The 14,660-nt window shown below is 43.4% G+C and overlaps 2 protein-coding genes across 7 annotated transcripts in view; one reads left to right on the top strand and one right to left on the bottom strand.

Annotated features, from left to right (window-relative positions):
• Nucleotides 1-5,369, bottom strand: part of SEPTIN7 (septin 7) — a 107,713-nt gene extending 102,344 nt beyond the window's left edge. For 2 of the 6 annotated variants that reach the window (XM_070059715.1, XM_070059718.1), the window contains exon 1: nt 5,092-5,369. Coding sequence is in view for 2 of the 6 variants with exons in the window: in XM_070059712.1 (XP_069915813.1) it covers nt 5,075-5,152 (78 nt within the window). In the remaining 4 variants the exon portion in view is untranslated. Of the gene's footprint in view, nt 1-5,074 lie in introns of all 6 variants that reach the window. The other 4 variants (XM_070059712.1, XM_070059717.1, XM_070059716.1 and 1 more) reach the window with 4 other exon arrangements.
• Nucleotides 5,370-5,436: 67 nt separating this feature from the next.
• HERPUD2 (HERPUD family member 2) overlaps nt 5,437-14,660 on the top strand; it is a 146,786-nt gene continuing 137,562 nt past the window's right edge. The window contains exon 1 of the mRNA XM_008261633.4: nt 5,437-5,551. The gene's annotated coding sequence lies outside the window, so the exon portion shown is untranslated. The remainder of the gene's footprint in view (nt 5,552-14,660) is intronic.

The following is a 14,660-nucleotide window of genomic DNA, read 5'->3' as shown; positions in this document are numbered from 1 at the left end:
GGTCCAAATGTTTGGGACCCTGCTACCCACACTGAGAGACCAGGATGGGGTTCCTAGCTCCTGGCTTCAGCCTGGCCCAGAACTGGTTGTTGCAGCCCTTTGGGGAGTGAACCAGTGGAGGGACGATATCAATCTCCTCCCCTCTTCTTTTCAAATAAATAAATCTTTTAAAACATTACAAATAGGCCAGCGCCTGAGGCTCACTAGGCTAATCCTCCACCTGCGGCGCTGGCACCCCGGGTTCTATCCTGGTTGGGACGCCGGCCACAGCGGCCATTGCGGGGTTAACCAACGGAAAAAGGAAGACCTTTCTCTCTCTGTCACTCTCTCACTGTCCACTCTGCCCGTCAAAAAATAAAAAAATAAAATAAAAAAGAAGTGCTCCCTGACTGCACATTGCACATCCATCTGGAGAACTTTATGAACAATAGATTTGAAAAAAAAAAAAAAAAATTACAAATAAAATAGAATTAACATGATACATCTTCAAAAGAGCCAGGTTTTACTTCCAGATTAGTGATAAAGGAAGAGTATCATTTTTATATGTAACAGAAGGCAAATAAATACAGAATAAAATGTAAATATTGTATGAACACCTTAGATTTCTAAAATGTCAAAATAGGGATGGGAAGTTAGTCTAGCAGCCAAGATACCCACATTGTCCCACATCAGAGTACCTGGGTTTTTTTATTGTTGTTTTTTGTTTTGTTTTTTGTTTTTGACGGGCAGAGTTAGACAGAGAGAGACAGAGAGAGAGAGGTCTTCCTTCCATTGGTTCACCCCCAAAATGGTCGCTATGGCCGGCGCGCTGCGCCAATCCGAAGCCAGGAGCCAGGTGCTTCCTCCTGGTCTCCCATGCGGGTGCAGGACCCAAGCACTTGGGCCATCCTCTACTGCACTCCCTGGCCACAGCAGAGAGCTGGATTGGAAGAGGAGAAGCCAAGACAGAACCAGCACCCCAACCAGGACTAGAACCCGGAGTGCCAGTGCCTCAGGTGGAGGATTAACCTAGTGAGCTGCGGCGCTGGCCAAATACCTGGGTTTTATTACCCAGCTCTGAATTCTGACTGCAGCTCTCTGTTAATACAGACCCTGGAAGGCAGTGGTGATGGCTCAAATAATTAAGATTCCTGCCATGAACGTGGGAGAACTGGACTGAGTTCCTGGCTCCCAGTTTTGGCCAGGCCCAACCCTTGCAGTATGGGAATGTGGTGAGTAAAACAGCAGGTGTGATAGATCTGTGTGTGTGAATGTGAGTGTGTCTCTCAAATTAAAAAAAAATAGTAAAATTAAAACTGTGAACAGGAACGGTATCAGGCTATAACCCCAAACACAGGATATATTTACTTCCTTCAGCCTTGATCAAAATACTTTTGAAATAAAGAAACCCTGCCTAAAGTAAAATACATAAAAGTTTAGCATGACTATGTGAGACCTCACCTTCAGCTACCTCCACTAGTGCAATTCAAGGTATGGTCATGTACCAGTTGCAAACTAGTAATTTAAAGTTACAGCCTGTATTTTGTCTTCCTTAGTCTATCTCCATTTTCTTAAAAACTTGCAATATATTATATTCAGTATTATATTTTACAGTATCAGTACACACTGGAGCAGATCACAAAGAAATAAAAGATCCAGCATTAGTTTGAGAAGTACTACCCAACTTATCCCAACTTATTCATCTACTAAGTATCAAAGTTAGGATTTGAATCTGTGGCTTGACATCAAAGCCCGTGTCCTTTATCATTATTCTATATGTTTCCATTATACAGATTTTGAACTCAATCCTTGCCTCTGCAAAGCACAACTGCACTAGCTATGTGTCACACAAGTTTGTGTGTGTTAGGTCTAAGGTAGCAAGCCAAGCTACCTCTTGGACCCTTTTCCCTAGGTCCATACTCAAAAGTTAGTGTCTATACATATCTGATAATGCAAGTCTAAGAGAAGTGCCCTCTCCACACCTCTCCCCACAAAAAAAAGAAGAAAATAAGAAGGAAGAGGAGAGGAGAGGAGATGAACATTTCTCCACAAAGTTCTAAGCAGTAGAATGTTACTATTTTCTTTTAGGACTCACTCTTTCCACCTGGCTTTGGGGAATGACCTTCTCTGAAGCACAAGTAGACCCTAGATCTCTCTAGCTACAACAGCTACATGGAGTACAAAATAAATGAATCCAAAATAAGAAAACACTACAACAACTCAATTGTTGCACACCAATACCTCCAACCCTTACCATAGGATTTAAAGACCTCAGACTTGACCTATGACCCATCCATACTGCATTTTTTTTAATCATAATCCTTGGGGGAAAAAAAGCCCTAACCTAATAAACAATACTTACAAAAATTAATTGCTTCCAAAAAATCCATACAAATGCAAGGTCCTGCTATTTTCTGTTTGTTTTTTTTTTTTTAAGTATCAGTAGAAAATCACAAAATTGATTTTAAGAGTCACAAACGGGTCATAACCAGCATTCTTCAAAGCACTATTATAGAATCCAATTGTCTACACGTAACAGTATAGTTGCATCAGGCAAGCCAAACCCATAATCATGCTACCTTAAAGTTCTACTCTTTTAAACACAATTTTTCTACATCAGTTTCCACTGGACAAAAAAATCTAATGTAATTTACAGCCTAACAGTATAGAAAAATACACCAAAAAGTCTGTCTGAAAACTTACTAAAAGGCATAAACAAATGCATAGTTTGAGTTAAAAATTTTAACTTCTAATAAAAAATTGAAGTTAGATTATTGAGTCAGAATTTGAAAGAGTTCTCAGTTGGCAATTTAGTCAGGTAACAACACTCTACTGGCAATTCCTAGACGACAGTCAACAGTGAAAAGGTATACCATAAAATTCTAATAAAATGTAAAGCCAGCCTACTCTACCATATTCATTATTCAGATTGGACATCTATCTGAGCACTCCTCACTACTGAGACTTTAGAAGCCACAAATATAACTCTTCTTTCTCCCTCTTTCCTCACCCAACTTTGTTGTTATAGTGTAACCTTCTAGACTGTCATACGGTCTGACAGGAGTCCTACCTTGTCTCATACTAGTTCAAAAGTCCTAATACAGAAACCGGTGTTGTGGCACTGCCTGTGACACCAACATTCCATATGGGCACCATTTCAAGTCCCCAGCTGGTCCACTTCTTATCCTGCTCCCTGCTAAAGACCTGGGAAAAGCAGCAGAAAACAGCCCAAGTGTTTGGGTCCTTGTCACCACGCAAAGAAGCTCCTGGCACCTGGCTTTGGCCTGGCTCAGCCCAGGACATTGCAGCCATCTGGGGAGTGAAACAGCAGATAGAAGACCTCTCTCTCTCTCTGTAACTCTTTCATATAAATAAATAAATAAATAAATAATTTACTAAAAAAAAAAGCCGTCGTACAAATTTATTTAAGATGACTTCTATACAGGAAAATGCACAAATCCAAAATAATAAATTTTATAACAAACTTTTAAAACACTCTATTGATAATATTACCTTTCATACTTTCATAGTTGTGTACCAAATGCCTTCCACATTTATGTCATAGCTCCACTCAACCCTACCTCCTCTAGCCCCACCCACTGAACAGCTGGGTGGGATGAAAGATTGTGTCCTGCCCACCCTCTGCCACCGCCCCATCACACCACCTCTTGCCTCCTTCCCTTGCTGTTAAAAGAAAAGGAATCCAGGCAGCACTGACACAGAAACTGTTCCTGCCCATCCTTCAGCCTATGAGAATTCCATGAATGTCATGGCTACCTTTACACTTAAACCCAACTTGAGCATAAACTTTAGGGGGAAAAACAACAGACTATACACATCACCTGCAGGTCGGAAAATATGTGAAACAAGTGAAATGCTTGTGTATCCAGACTGTCTGTTCATTTATATTCTAAAGGGCACTCAGGAAGATATTCTTTCATTTCAAATAACAAAGCCAAAAGAAATAACTGTTAAACTGGCAATAAACTGGCAAGAATGTAAATAATAAGTTATTATTTCTGTAACTAAGCAAACACCTGGACAACACAAAGTCTTTCCCCACGACTATGAAAACCAGATTTGAAACTGTACTCTGAAAAAGTAACTTAGCAAATGGGTTGCTCATTTCATATTATGGAGTATGAAATGGAACTCGGGAGTGGAAAATGTGAATGAATTGGTCTGCTCTTTTTCCAATATGTGGGGGAGGAAAGGAAATGAAGGACTTCTTAGGAGAATAACTAAGAATACTTAAAGTAGACTCAAAAATTAATTTTCTTAAACTTTACCAGTCTGTAGCCCCGCTTCCTCCCTTTCCCAGGGACCCTTCCCATCCTTTCCACCTCCTCCGGAGGGCGCCCTTCCCAGACATTCTCTTCTCCCTTTTCCTAAAAATTATGCCCAAATCCCAAACCAAGCTTCCGATCCTTGGTCCACAAGACCTGCCCGCCCTCCACCGGCCCTCCGGCAGCGCCAGGGGAAAGGCAACCCCAGAGGCGGGGAGGGGAAGGCGAGCCAGCGACGCGGGCTGCTGGAGCTGCAGCGGCCGCCGCCTCCACCGCAGCCCCAGCCTGGTGCATCCTTCTTCCTCCCTCCGCCGCCGCCCTCCTGGGCCGGCCCACTCGGCACCCGCGCCCCGGCGCGCACACATCCCCACCCTCGCCGCCGGGCCCGCTCCCCGGCCAGGAGACCGCCGCCGAGGGTGCTGCGGCCCGCGACGTGAGGACGCAGGGCCGCGGGGGCCAGCGGGCCCGGGAGGAGCCGAGGGAGGCAAAAGGGCTCTGCGAAGGCGACCCCCTCGGGCTGCTCCGAGCGCGGAGGCCGCGGCTCCGCTCTCCCCGCGCCCCGGGCCCGCCCGCCGCGGCACAGGAAATGCCGCCGCCTCGGCTCTCCTCACGTTCAATTCAAACTGTCACCGCCGCCGCCTCCCCTCCCCCCGGGCCCGCCGCCGCCGCGCCCCGGGCCCGCCGTCGCCCCCCACCCCTTCTCCCCTCACCAGTGCCCCCCGCCTCGCCCCAGGGCGTTCCCCCGGCCCGAGCCAGCGGCCGCGATGCCCCCTCGGCGTCCGGAGCAGCAGACCGCGAGTCGTGGCGGCCCAAAGCTGAGACTCACCCATGGTGCTGCTGTTGACGCTCCTCTCCTCAGCAGCAGCGGATCTCGCACTGAGCGACATCCCCTCCCCCCTCCGCGACCAGCCCCGGCGCAGCGCAGCCCGCCGATTCTCCAAAGCCGCCTACGCAGAATTCGCGGCGTAGCCGCTCGGCGTCGCTGCCCTGCTTACGCACGCGACAGCAGGCGGACTCCTCCACTGGCTCTCGCCCTACTCCGCTCCCTCCTCCGCCGCCCGCCTCCTCGGACGAGGCTTCCGGGCTGAGCCGAGACAGGCTTCGATCTCGCGAGATCAGCTCCACCGCTGCCCCGCCGCTTTGCTCCATTTCGAGCATGACTTCATTGGCGTCAGCGCCGTGTTGCTGCTCGGGTTTGGCCGCCATGTTTCAATTGGCCGGATTTGGCAACCCTGTCCCGGGGTCAAGGATAGTCGAGGCGTATTTTTTCGACACTGATTCTTAAGGTTAATCATGTCACATTTCCCGCTGAAAATTCTGGGGACGCTTAGAGGGAGGGGTCGGTGCGGTACGAGGGTGGGGTCTTGCCCGGATTAAAGATGGCCGCCACCAGGGCCGCCCCGCGTAGTTTCACGTCAGGTTTTGGAGCTGCGGGAGCCGCCGGGTTGGCCTCAGCGCCTCTTTACGGAATTGGCGTAAGGCAAAGAGGCGCTGCTGGAAGAGCCAGACGGGGAGACTTCCCTCAGGGCGGGGACCGCATCCGCGCCCCAACTAAGAGCTGCCGACCTGCGGTGGTTTTGTGAAAAGAGGCACTTCGGGGCAGGTGTCTGTACCCGCATCTATCCCCGCTGCCTCGGCTTCCTTGACTTTTGGGGTGGAGAGTGAGAGTAGGCCTCCCTGGTTGCCCCTAAATTTCCTGGCGCTGTCACTTGCTGGCGGCCTGGCACAGCCCAGAGGAAGGCTGCCGCAGCCTCCACTGCGGACTCCCGCTGGTGTTGGGTCACTTTGATGTGCCCGCCTCTGTCCTCGGTGAGCTCACACCGTAGTTGAGGAAATGAATGGACACGCCGCGAAACTTGGGTTACCCCGTGAAGAGTCACGGGGGTTAACCTGTTATCTTGTACTGGAGCGGGGAGTATCCGTACCTGTTGGAGCCTTCCCAGGTGCATCCTAGTGAAAGTCACTCACTGTGTCCCAGGGGCACAGGCAGGGTTTTCTGTACCTTTCTTGAAGCTGATGGCCCTCTTCCTGGTGTAGTTCATGAACGTGAATGAGCTTTCCTGTTACACTATAAGGGAGTTTTATATACATACATATACAAAGTTATACGCAAGTGTTCCTAGCGGCGTAGTTTATATTAATAAAACAATAAGTGTCCACTAATAGGGTGAATGAATAAGTTACATTGTTGGACAAAGTTACAATACTAAATGAAAGCAATGAACTAAAGTTACTAATATAAATAGAGAGAGAATTAATAATTAACATAATATGGAGGGTACAAGTTGCAGAAGGGGGTATGGTATATCATAAATAAAAGTTTAAACATAACGTGAGGTCAATGTCGTTTAAGGAAATGATAGGGAACAAATTCAGAATAATGGTTACTTGCAGAGAAGAAGAGAAAGGAATGTAACAGGGAGGGTTCAGTTGTATCTATAATGTGTTCTTTTCTACCTAAAGCATGTGCAGAAAATGTGGTAAAGTGTTAAGATTTGTTAAAACTATGTGGAAGGTACATGGATGCTGAATTGTTATTATAATAAATATTTCCAAATAATTTTTAAAGGAAGAACATTTTTCCTAACATAACTTATTTTGATGTGTTAATAAGTTTGTATTTTTACTAAGTTGCTCATAAAGTCTGTTTTAAATTTCCAGAATTTCAAAGGAGCATTTTACTTTGGTAAATTTTATTACTAAAAACAAACAAAACCACATTGCAGCAGGGAGGATACACAGGGCCTCTGGAGTTAGATTGCCAGGGTGCCAGGGTGCAATCTCTGCTCATCATTTATTTGACATGTGATCAAGAATAAGTTACTTAACATTTTTGGGATCCAGTTTCCTCATCTGTAAAAGGAAATAATACTTCTAATGAGTTTTGTGTGTGTCTTAAAGAAAATAATACATGTGCCCAGTGTGTAGTAAATGCTTAATAAATGTTACCTGCATGTAGATCCATTTAAGATATAAATAAAACCAAATGTTATTATTAATATAGTATGATAGTCTATAAAGAAGACAATCTTTGCCTCCCATCCCGAGACCAAAAGTTTGAGAACTGCTGCACTAGCACATACTGTTTGTTCAGTGCAACTGTGTAAATGATCAGTGACTATTAGTTTTCCAAAACTCAGACACTTAGCTACTTAATGTTTCCTTCATTGACAATTTTCTCAAAATGCCCAGACTTCGGGGGGCACTTGGCACAGTGGTTAGGATGCTGCTTCAGATACCCCCATCTCATATTGGAGTACCTGGGTTTAAGTTTTGGCTCGAGTCCAGGTACCGTAGACACTGGGAGGCAGTAGGTGACGGCTGAAATAATTGGGCCCTGCCGCACATATGGGAGTCCTGAATGGAGTTCCTGGTTCCTGGCTTTGGACTGACCTAACCCTAGCTGTCACAGGCACTTGGAGAGTGAACCACTGGATGGGAGCTCTCTGTCTCTCAGCCTTTCAAATAAGTACAAAATAAGTTAACTCTTTTTTTTTTTTTTTTTACAAAGCCAGACTTCATATCTGAATAGATTAAAATAAATCTTAGTTTCTGAAAATGCAGAAATGCAAGTATTTTTTAGGTGAATGTGCTTTGTCAGCTATGTAATATAATATATTCTTGTATTAGTAATTGTCTATGATTAAGTATAGACCAACATTCTAGCTTTAGTAGGACAACCAGGATCACCTATAATAATCTGGTAGTTGACCTCAATATAAAATTTTTCATATCCATTTCACATCAATCTGATTTAATCCATATAATAATTTTATTAAATATTTATTAAATGAGAAAACCAGAGTTCAGAGAAGTGAAGTGATTTTGCTTAAGATTTTGAAAATGTATGGGCCTGAGAGAAGGTTCAGAGAACTCATATTTTTCCAACATATGAGACCTCAGGTGAAGAGATTTGTTTCTCTGTTGTCCTGAACCTATCCTACATTTGCTATACATTTAGTCTGGTGAGACAGTAAGATGGTTATTAAAATTTACAGATACTTTTACCTGCATTGCAAGCACCTGTGAGTGTTATTAGGTCTAAATGAATGTTCTCCTTGAGGGCCAACTCAGAAAGTAGAGTAGAAAGGAAATGTCACCTCTCGTAGAACAGATCTGACCTGTTTTCTATACTACCAAAAATTAACAGGCATTGCCAAATGAGGGTGGAGCTTGAGATTTCAGATATGTGTGAACTGAGTTAAGCAATCTGCAGTGTTTCCTTAACAGTAATCTCCAGGTATCCAAAGTGTCCTAAGTGCTTTGTATTTCTCCTTTTAAGGTCAGTGGAAAAGAAAGAGCGTTAACTAAATAACTTTTTTTCTGAAAAAGTTAGAAGTATATAACTTATTCAAAAAAGCTAAAACTAGTTGTTTCATATGAATTAATTTGGGAGTATTTTTTCAAGTCAAATTTAAAAGAAGAAGGCCGGCGCCGCGGCTCACTAGGCTAATCCTCCGCCTAGCGGCGCCGGCACACCGGGTTCTAGTCCCGGTCGGGGCACCGGATTCTGTCCCGGTTGCCCCTCTTCCAGGCCAGCTCTCTGCTGTGGCCAGGGAGTGCAGTGGAGGATGGCCCAGGTGCTTGGGCCCTGCACCCCATGGGAGACCAGGAAAAGCACCTGGCTCCTGGCTCCTGCCATCGGATCAGCGCGGTGTGCCGGCCGCAGCGCGCCAGCCGCGGCGGCCACTGGAGGGTGAACCAACGGCAAAGGAAGACCTTTCTCTCTGTCTCTCTCTCTCTCACTGTCCATTCTGCCTGTCAAAAAAAAAAAAAAAAATTTAAAAGAAGAAAGCTCATAATTCAAGATATTACCCAATAGAAATAGTCTGTCATTCACAAAATGTCTTTTTTTTTTTTTTTTTTTTTTTTTTTTTTGGACAGGCAGAGTGGACAGTGAGAGAGAGACAGAGAGAAAGGTCTTCCTTTGCCGTTGGTTCACCCTCCAATGGCTGCCGCGGTCAGCGCGCTGTGGCCGGCGCACCGCACTGATCCGAAGGCAGGAGCCAGGTGCTTCTCCTGGTCTCCCATAGGGTGCAGGGCCCAAAGACTTGGGCCATCCTCCACTGCACTCCCTGGCCACAGCAGAGAGCTGGCCTGGAAGAGGGGCAACCGGGACAGAATCCGGCGCCCTGACCGGGACTAGAACCCCGTGTGCCGGCGCCACTAGGCGGAGGGATTAGCCTATTGAGCTGCAGTGCCAGCCTCACAAAATGTCTTAAATGTCCCGTATATGTCCCCTTAAAAAATCTAGAAGAAACGATTTTGAATGTTTCCACCATAAAGAAATGTTACTATATTTACCCTGATTGGACATTATATAATGTATTCATGTAGTTGAAACATCACATGACAACCCATAAATACATGTAATTTTATGTGTCTGTTAAAAGTAAAATTATTTGTATAAAAGTGAATAGACGTTGGCATACCCTTTTATAGATTAAGAATCTTTAAGGTACAGGAAGCCAAGTCATGCTTCCAAAGTTATCCAACTAATAAACAAAAATTAGAAAAATAAAGCTTTATACATCCTCTTTGTATAGATCAAACATCACCCCACAGAGGAAGAAAAGCTAAGACATGGTATTGGAAAAAGAAAATGAGAGAAGCATACTTGAAGCCCTGAGATTTAAACAAGCAGCAGGAAGTCAGAGCAAATAGCTCCCATTCTCAAATTCTTTCTCAGAGGGGTTTTTCTTTTTCCCCTTTGCCAAGGCGGGAGTAGGGGGAGGAATCAGTGCAGAAATAGGATGTTTGAATCCAGACTGCCCCAGGCGGCCTGATTATCTCTACTTATCACTAGAGGCTCAAGGAATTTTCAGATTCCAAGGCCCTCCTGGAAACAGTTCTAAGTCAGCTCTTCTGAGGACTCCCTATCCTAGTGATGGACCACACAGTTGCTTCTGGGACTGAAGGAAGCGAGGAAACCATTTACCTCCAAGTTCTCTTGCCAGTTGGCACCTTGTTGAAGACCTATCCAATCTGATTACACAGTAGAAGTACCACTGAACACAATACTGGAGAAAAATCTAAAGAACATAAAAGAAAATCTATTGTAAGCAGAAAAGGCCATTGTTGCCAACTCCCTTTGGCATTTCCTACCACTGAATCAGAAACTGATTGAAATAGGAAATAGGGACAAATGGTTCTACGGGAAACCAGCTGCCTTCAATAACCAGCCTTAATATATTGACTTTGGCAATGATTGAATGCCTCCTGCCATGTAAGAGTTTCCTGAAAGTGAATTGAACTTAAGTTTATGTAGGTGAAGCATGCTAGGTTAGTACAAGGCTATCATTTTAGTAAGCAGTAGGAACCTGCCCACTCCAAATTCTCCCTCCTAGAAGAGCTCGATGAGTGACTGTTTCCTGAAGACGAATCCCCGAAGCCTCATATCCAGGAAAACAGGAAATTTGGAGAGGAAGCAAATACCTGTGCTTAGATTAATCTGCTGGCTCTGAGTCAAGCAGTTGCACTGGATTACCATGAAGACTTACTGGCAGGGACAAATGCTTAGTAATAGTTAAAATAGCACATCATTTCCTTCTTTGTGAGGCTTCCAACAGTGCAAGAGATTCTTTCTTACACTATCCCTCTAATCATTGAATATTGATTGGATTGTATTTTAGGGATGTCCTTAAGCTCTGATTAAGAAAATAGAAGAGCAAATGATGTTTGTGATTGTTACTCATGCCATGATCCATGCCAAGGGGGAAATCATGATTGTGATTTGTTTTGATTTTTAGTTGATATTCTAGTTTTCCTTTGCTTGCTTCCAGAAATCTGGTAGTAAATAATAACATCTTGCCAGTCAACCACTATAAATAGGTAAACAGATTGTGTGAAACCAAAATAATGGCCATGGTTATTATCCAAAATGATACCAATGCAGCATTAAACCCTAGTGTTAGACTTTAGATATTTCCCTCTCAAGTTCTTATTCCAAAAGGCTATGTATATGTCCTAAAAGAACCTAAAATCTTATTATTGGAAGAGCACTTTAAATCATTTTTCTTATGTCATGTGGACAGCCCATGATACCAGTTGTTGAAACTATATGTTAGCATTTAGGTTTCTTTCTTTTCTTTACTTTTTTTTATGTTGTTGTTTCTGTATGTTAGCCTTTGAGCTTCTTGAAGCAGCTGTAGTGCAGATGATGTTGTATTACCACGTAGCTCTGTAGTTCACATGTGGCATGGGTGAAACTCCCTTTCTCCTTCACGATTTATGACACATAAGTGAGCAATTCTTCCAAAATTCTTGTTTCTGATAAAAGTGTTTGCTATTTCAGAACATGTTTTTGGTTTGAATTGAACATTGCTGACATTTAGATGCTGTCCATGAGCTCTAGACAATTAGAATGTTTTCTTTTATCAAATCTGGGTTTCTTGAAAATGTGTGAGCAAACATGACCAGGAGTTACATTTACTCTGAGGCTACTGTCCCTGAGGTAGACTGACTTAGCTATCTAATGCAGAATGTAGAGTAAGGCCTTCAGCACAGTAGGCATGGAATATGTATTGGAAATATAGTAGACTGCCCCCCACCAAGCAGAATTCATTTCAGATTCTTCATACCTAAAACTGCATGATACTCAACACTGTCTATGTTCTAATAATTCATAGGTTTAATTTATAAATTAGACACAATAAGAGATTAATAGTAATAGCTAATAAATGTAACAATATACAAAACGTATGAATTATTCCTTTAATTCTCCAGTTAATATTTTTTGGACTTCAGTTGATCACAAATAACTGAAACCATGAAAAGTGAAACCACACATAAGGGGAGACTGCTGTAATTGCATATATTTTGGGGATTCATATTAGGCTTAGGAAATGGAATGGAAAAAGCAAAACCATATAAGACAAATAAAGGTAAGCTTGAGATTGTGAATAGACTCAGCCTCCCAAGATCCACTAACCTGTTGGGAAATATAAGCACAAGCCTTCCCAGAAGTGTGGTGCTCAAGCAACCAAAGTGAACACTGAAAAGAGAGGAGGGAAGGAGAAAATCATCAAAGTAAAACCCTCTTTTCCATCCCTGACAAATACTTATCCTCTCCGTCACCAGGATGTAACAATTTCCAGAAAAGCAGTCTTACTTTATGCATAAAGCAGATTTCTGAAGGAAGACCTTGAGATCAATTATCCCAGCTACTGTAACTATAATTCTGGGTGAGTCATTTCTTCAGGAAATTTTAAAAAGTGTCAAATATGTGAAGGTTACTGGGGATGACTGCAGAGCAGAATATAGAACCTTAAATAATTTCAGGTTTTCTCCCTAGCCTTTTCTTGCAGAAGCACACACGTCAAATATAATGAGAGTTGAAGGAGTAGGGATAGTCAGGGATAGGGAATGTGTTAAGACTCAGTTTTTTTGTAATACATAAATTCATTTTTTTAATTGGCACATACTTTCAAATATTTATGGGCTACAGTATGACATTTCAACACATATCTACAATGTGTAATGATCAGATCAGAGTTATTGGCATATCTATAGCTTCAGACATTTCTTTTTATTGGAGATATTCTCAATTGATTATTTTGGAAATGTTATATTAACTTGTCAACCACAGTAATCGTACTATGTTAAAGAACATTCTAAGTTACTCATCCTATCCAACTGCACCTGTCTCCAGTAAGCATCCCCTTTCCATCCCCCTCCAACCCCCACCTCCGCCTCCCAGCTCTCACATACCCTTCACAGGCTCTGATAACCACCATTCTTTCTTTATTTCTTTAGATCAACTTTAGCTTTCACATATTACTGAGAACATCCACTGTTTGTCTTCTTATGCCTGACATTTCACTTAATATAATATCCTCTGGTTTCATGCATGTTGCTGTAAATTACAGAATTTCATTTATCTTAAGTATTTTTTAAAGATTTATTTATTTGAAAGGCAGAATCACAGAGAGGCAGAGAGAGAGAGAGTCTTCCATCCGCTGGTTCACTCCGCAGATGGCCACAACAGCTGGAGCTGGGCTGATCTAAAGCCAGGAGCCAGGAGCTTCCTCCAGGTCTCCCACATGGATGCATGGGCCCAAGGATTTGGGCCATTTTCCACTGCTTTCCCAGGCCATATCAGAGAGCTGCATCGGAAGTAGAGCAGCCAGGACTCAAACCAGTGTCCATATGAGATGCTGGCACTGCAGTCAGCGGCTTTACCCACTATGCCAGAGCACCAACCCCCAACATACACATTTCTGAGCAACATGGTTCAACACATAACATTCTCCCTCCAAGTTAGCAAAGTCTAGTTAACACCTATATCCTTTAATTTAACAATTAGTCTTCTAGAAATTTTTCCTGGGGAGAGTGGGATGGGGGAACTAATACATAGGCTAAAAGATATTTACATAAGAATGTTTATTGCAGGAGAAGGCACTGTGGCATAGCAGGTAAAGCCCCTGCCTGCAGTGTCAGCATCCCATATGGGCACCGGTTCTAGTCCTGGCTGCTCTGCTTCCGAGCCAGCTGTCTGCTATGGCCTGGGAAAGCAGAAGATGGCCCAAGTTTTTGGGCCACTGCACTCACATTGGAGACCTGGAAGAAGCTCCTGGCTCCTGGCTTCGGATCAGCGCAGCTCAGGCAGTTGCAGCCATCTGGGGGAGTGAACCAGCTTATGGAAGACCTCTCTCTCTCTGTCTCTACCTCTCTCTATAACTCTTTCTTTCAAATAAATTAAATATATCTTAAAAAAAGAAAAGAATGTTTATTGCAGCACTGATTGAAAAAGCAAAAAAAAATAAGTCAATAACTTGTCCATTAATAAGAGATTTGTATCATAAATTACAGTCCAGACCTATAAATAGAACACTAGGTCTGGAAAAAATGTGCACAAAGTCAGAATCTCAGGCTGCAGAACACTGTATATAGTCCAAATCTGTTTTAAAAATTATATTGTGGGAAGACATTTGGCCTAATGGTTAAGACACCAGTTAAGATGCCCATGTTCCACATCAGGGTACCTAGCTTTTACACCCGCTCTGGCTCCACACTCCAGCTTCCTGCTGGTGCAGACTCAGGAAGCAACAATGTTGTCTCAGATAATTGGGTCCTTGCCACTCACACAGGAGACTTGGATTGAGTTCCTGGCTCTTGGCTTGGGCCTCCACCCAGCTGCAGTCATTTGAGGCATTTGAGGAGTAAACTACAGGATTGGAATACTTTCAGCCTCTCTCTCTCTTTCTGCCTCTGTCTCTGCCTCTCTCTCCCTCATTTTGTCGCAAAATTTTTACACAAAAATTATGTGTTTGCCGGTACCCAGAGAAAGGTCTGAGAGTTTATATATCAAGCTGTTAAGAGTGATTATCTCTGAGATATGGGATTAAGAGGAGGGCCTTCCACTTTTTATTTGTCTACTTACATAACTTAAATGTT

This window comes from Oryctolagus cuniculus, chromosome 16 (assembly GCF_964237555.1).
Source record: "Oryctolagus cuniculus chromosome 16, mOryCun1.1, whole genome shotgun sequence".
Taxonomy (NCBI): Eukaryota; Metazoa; Chordata; class Mammalia; order Lagomorpha; family Leporidae; genus Oryctolagus; species Oryctolagus cuniculus.
The sequence above is the reverse complement of the archived record's forward strand: the minus strand, read 5'-3'. Positions and strand labels throughout refer to the sequence as shown.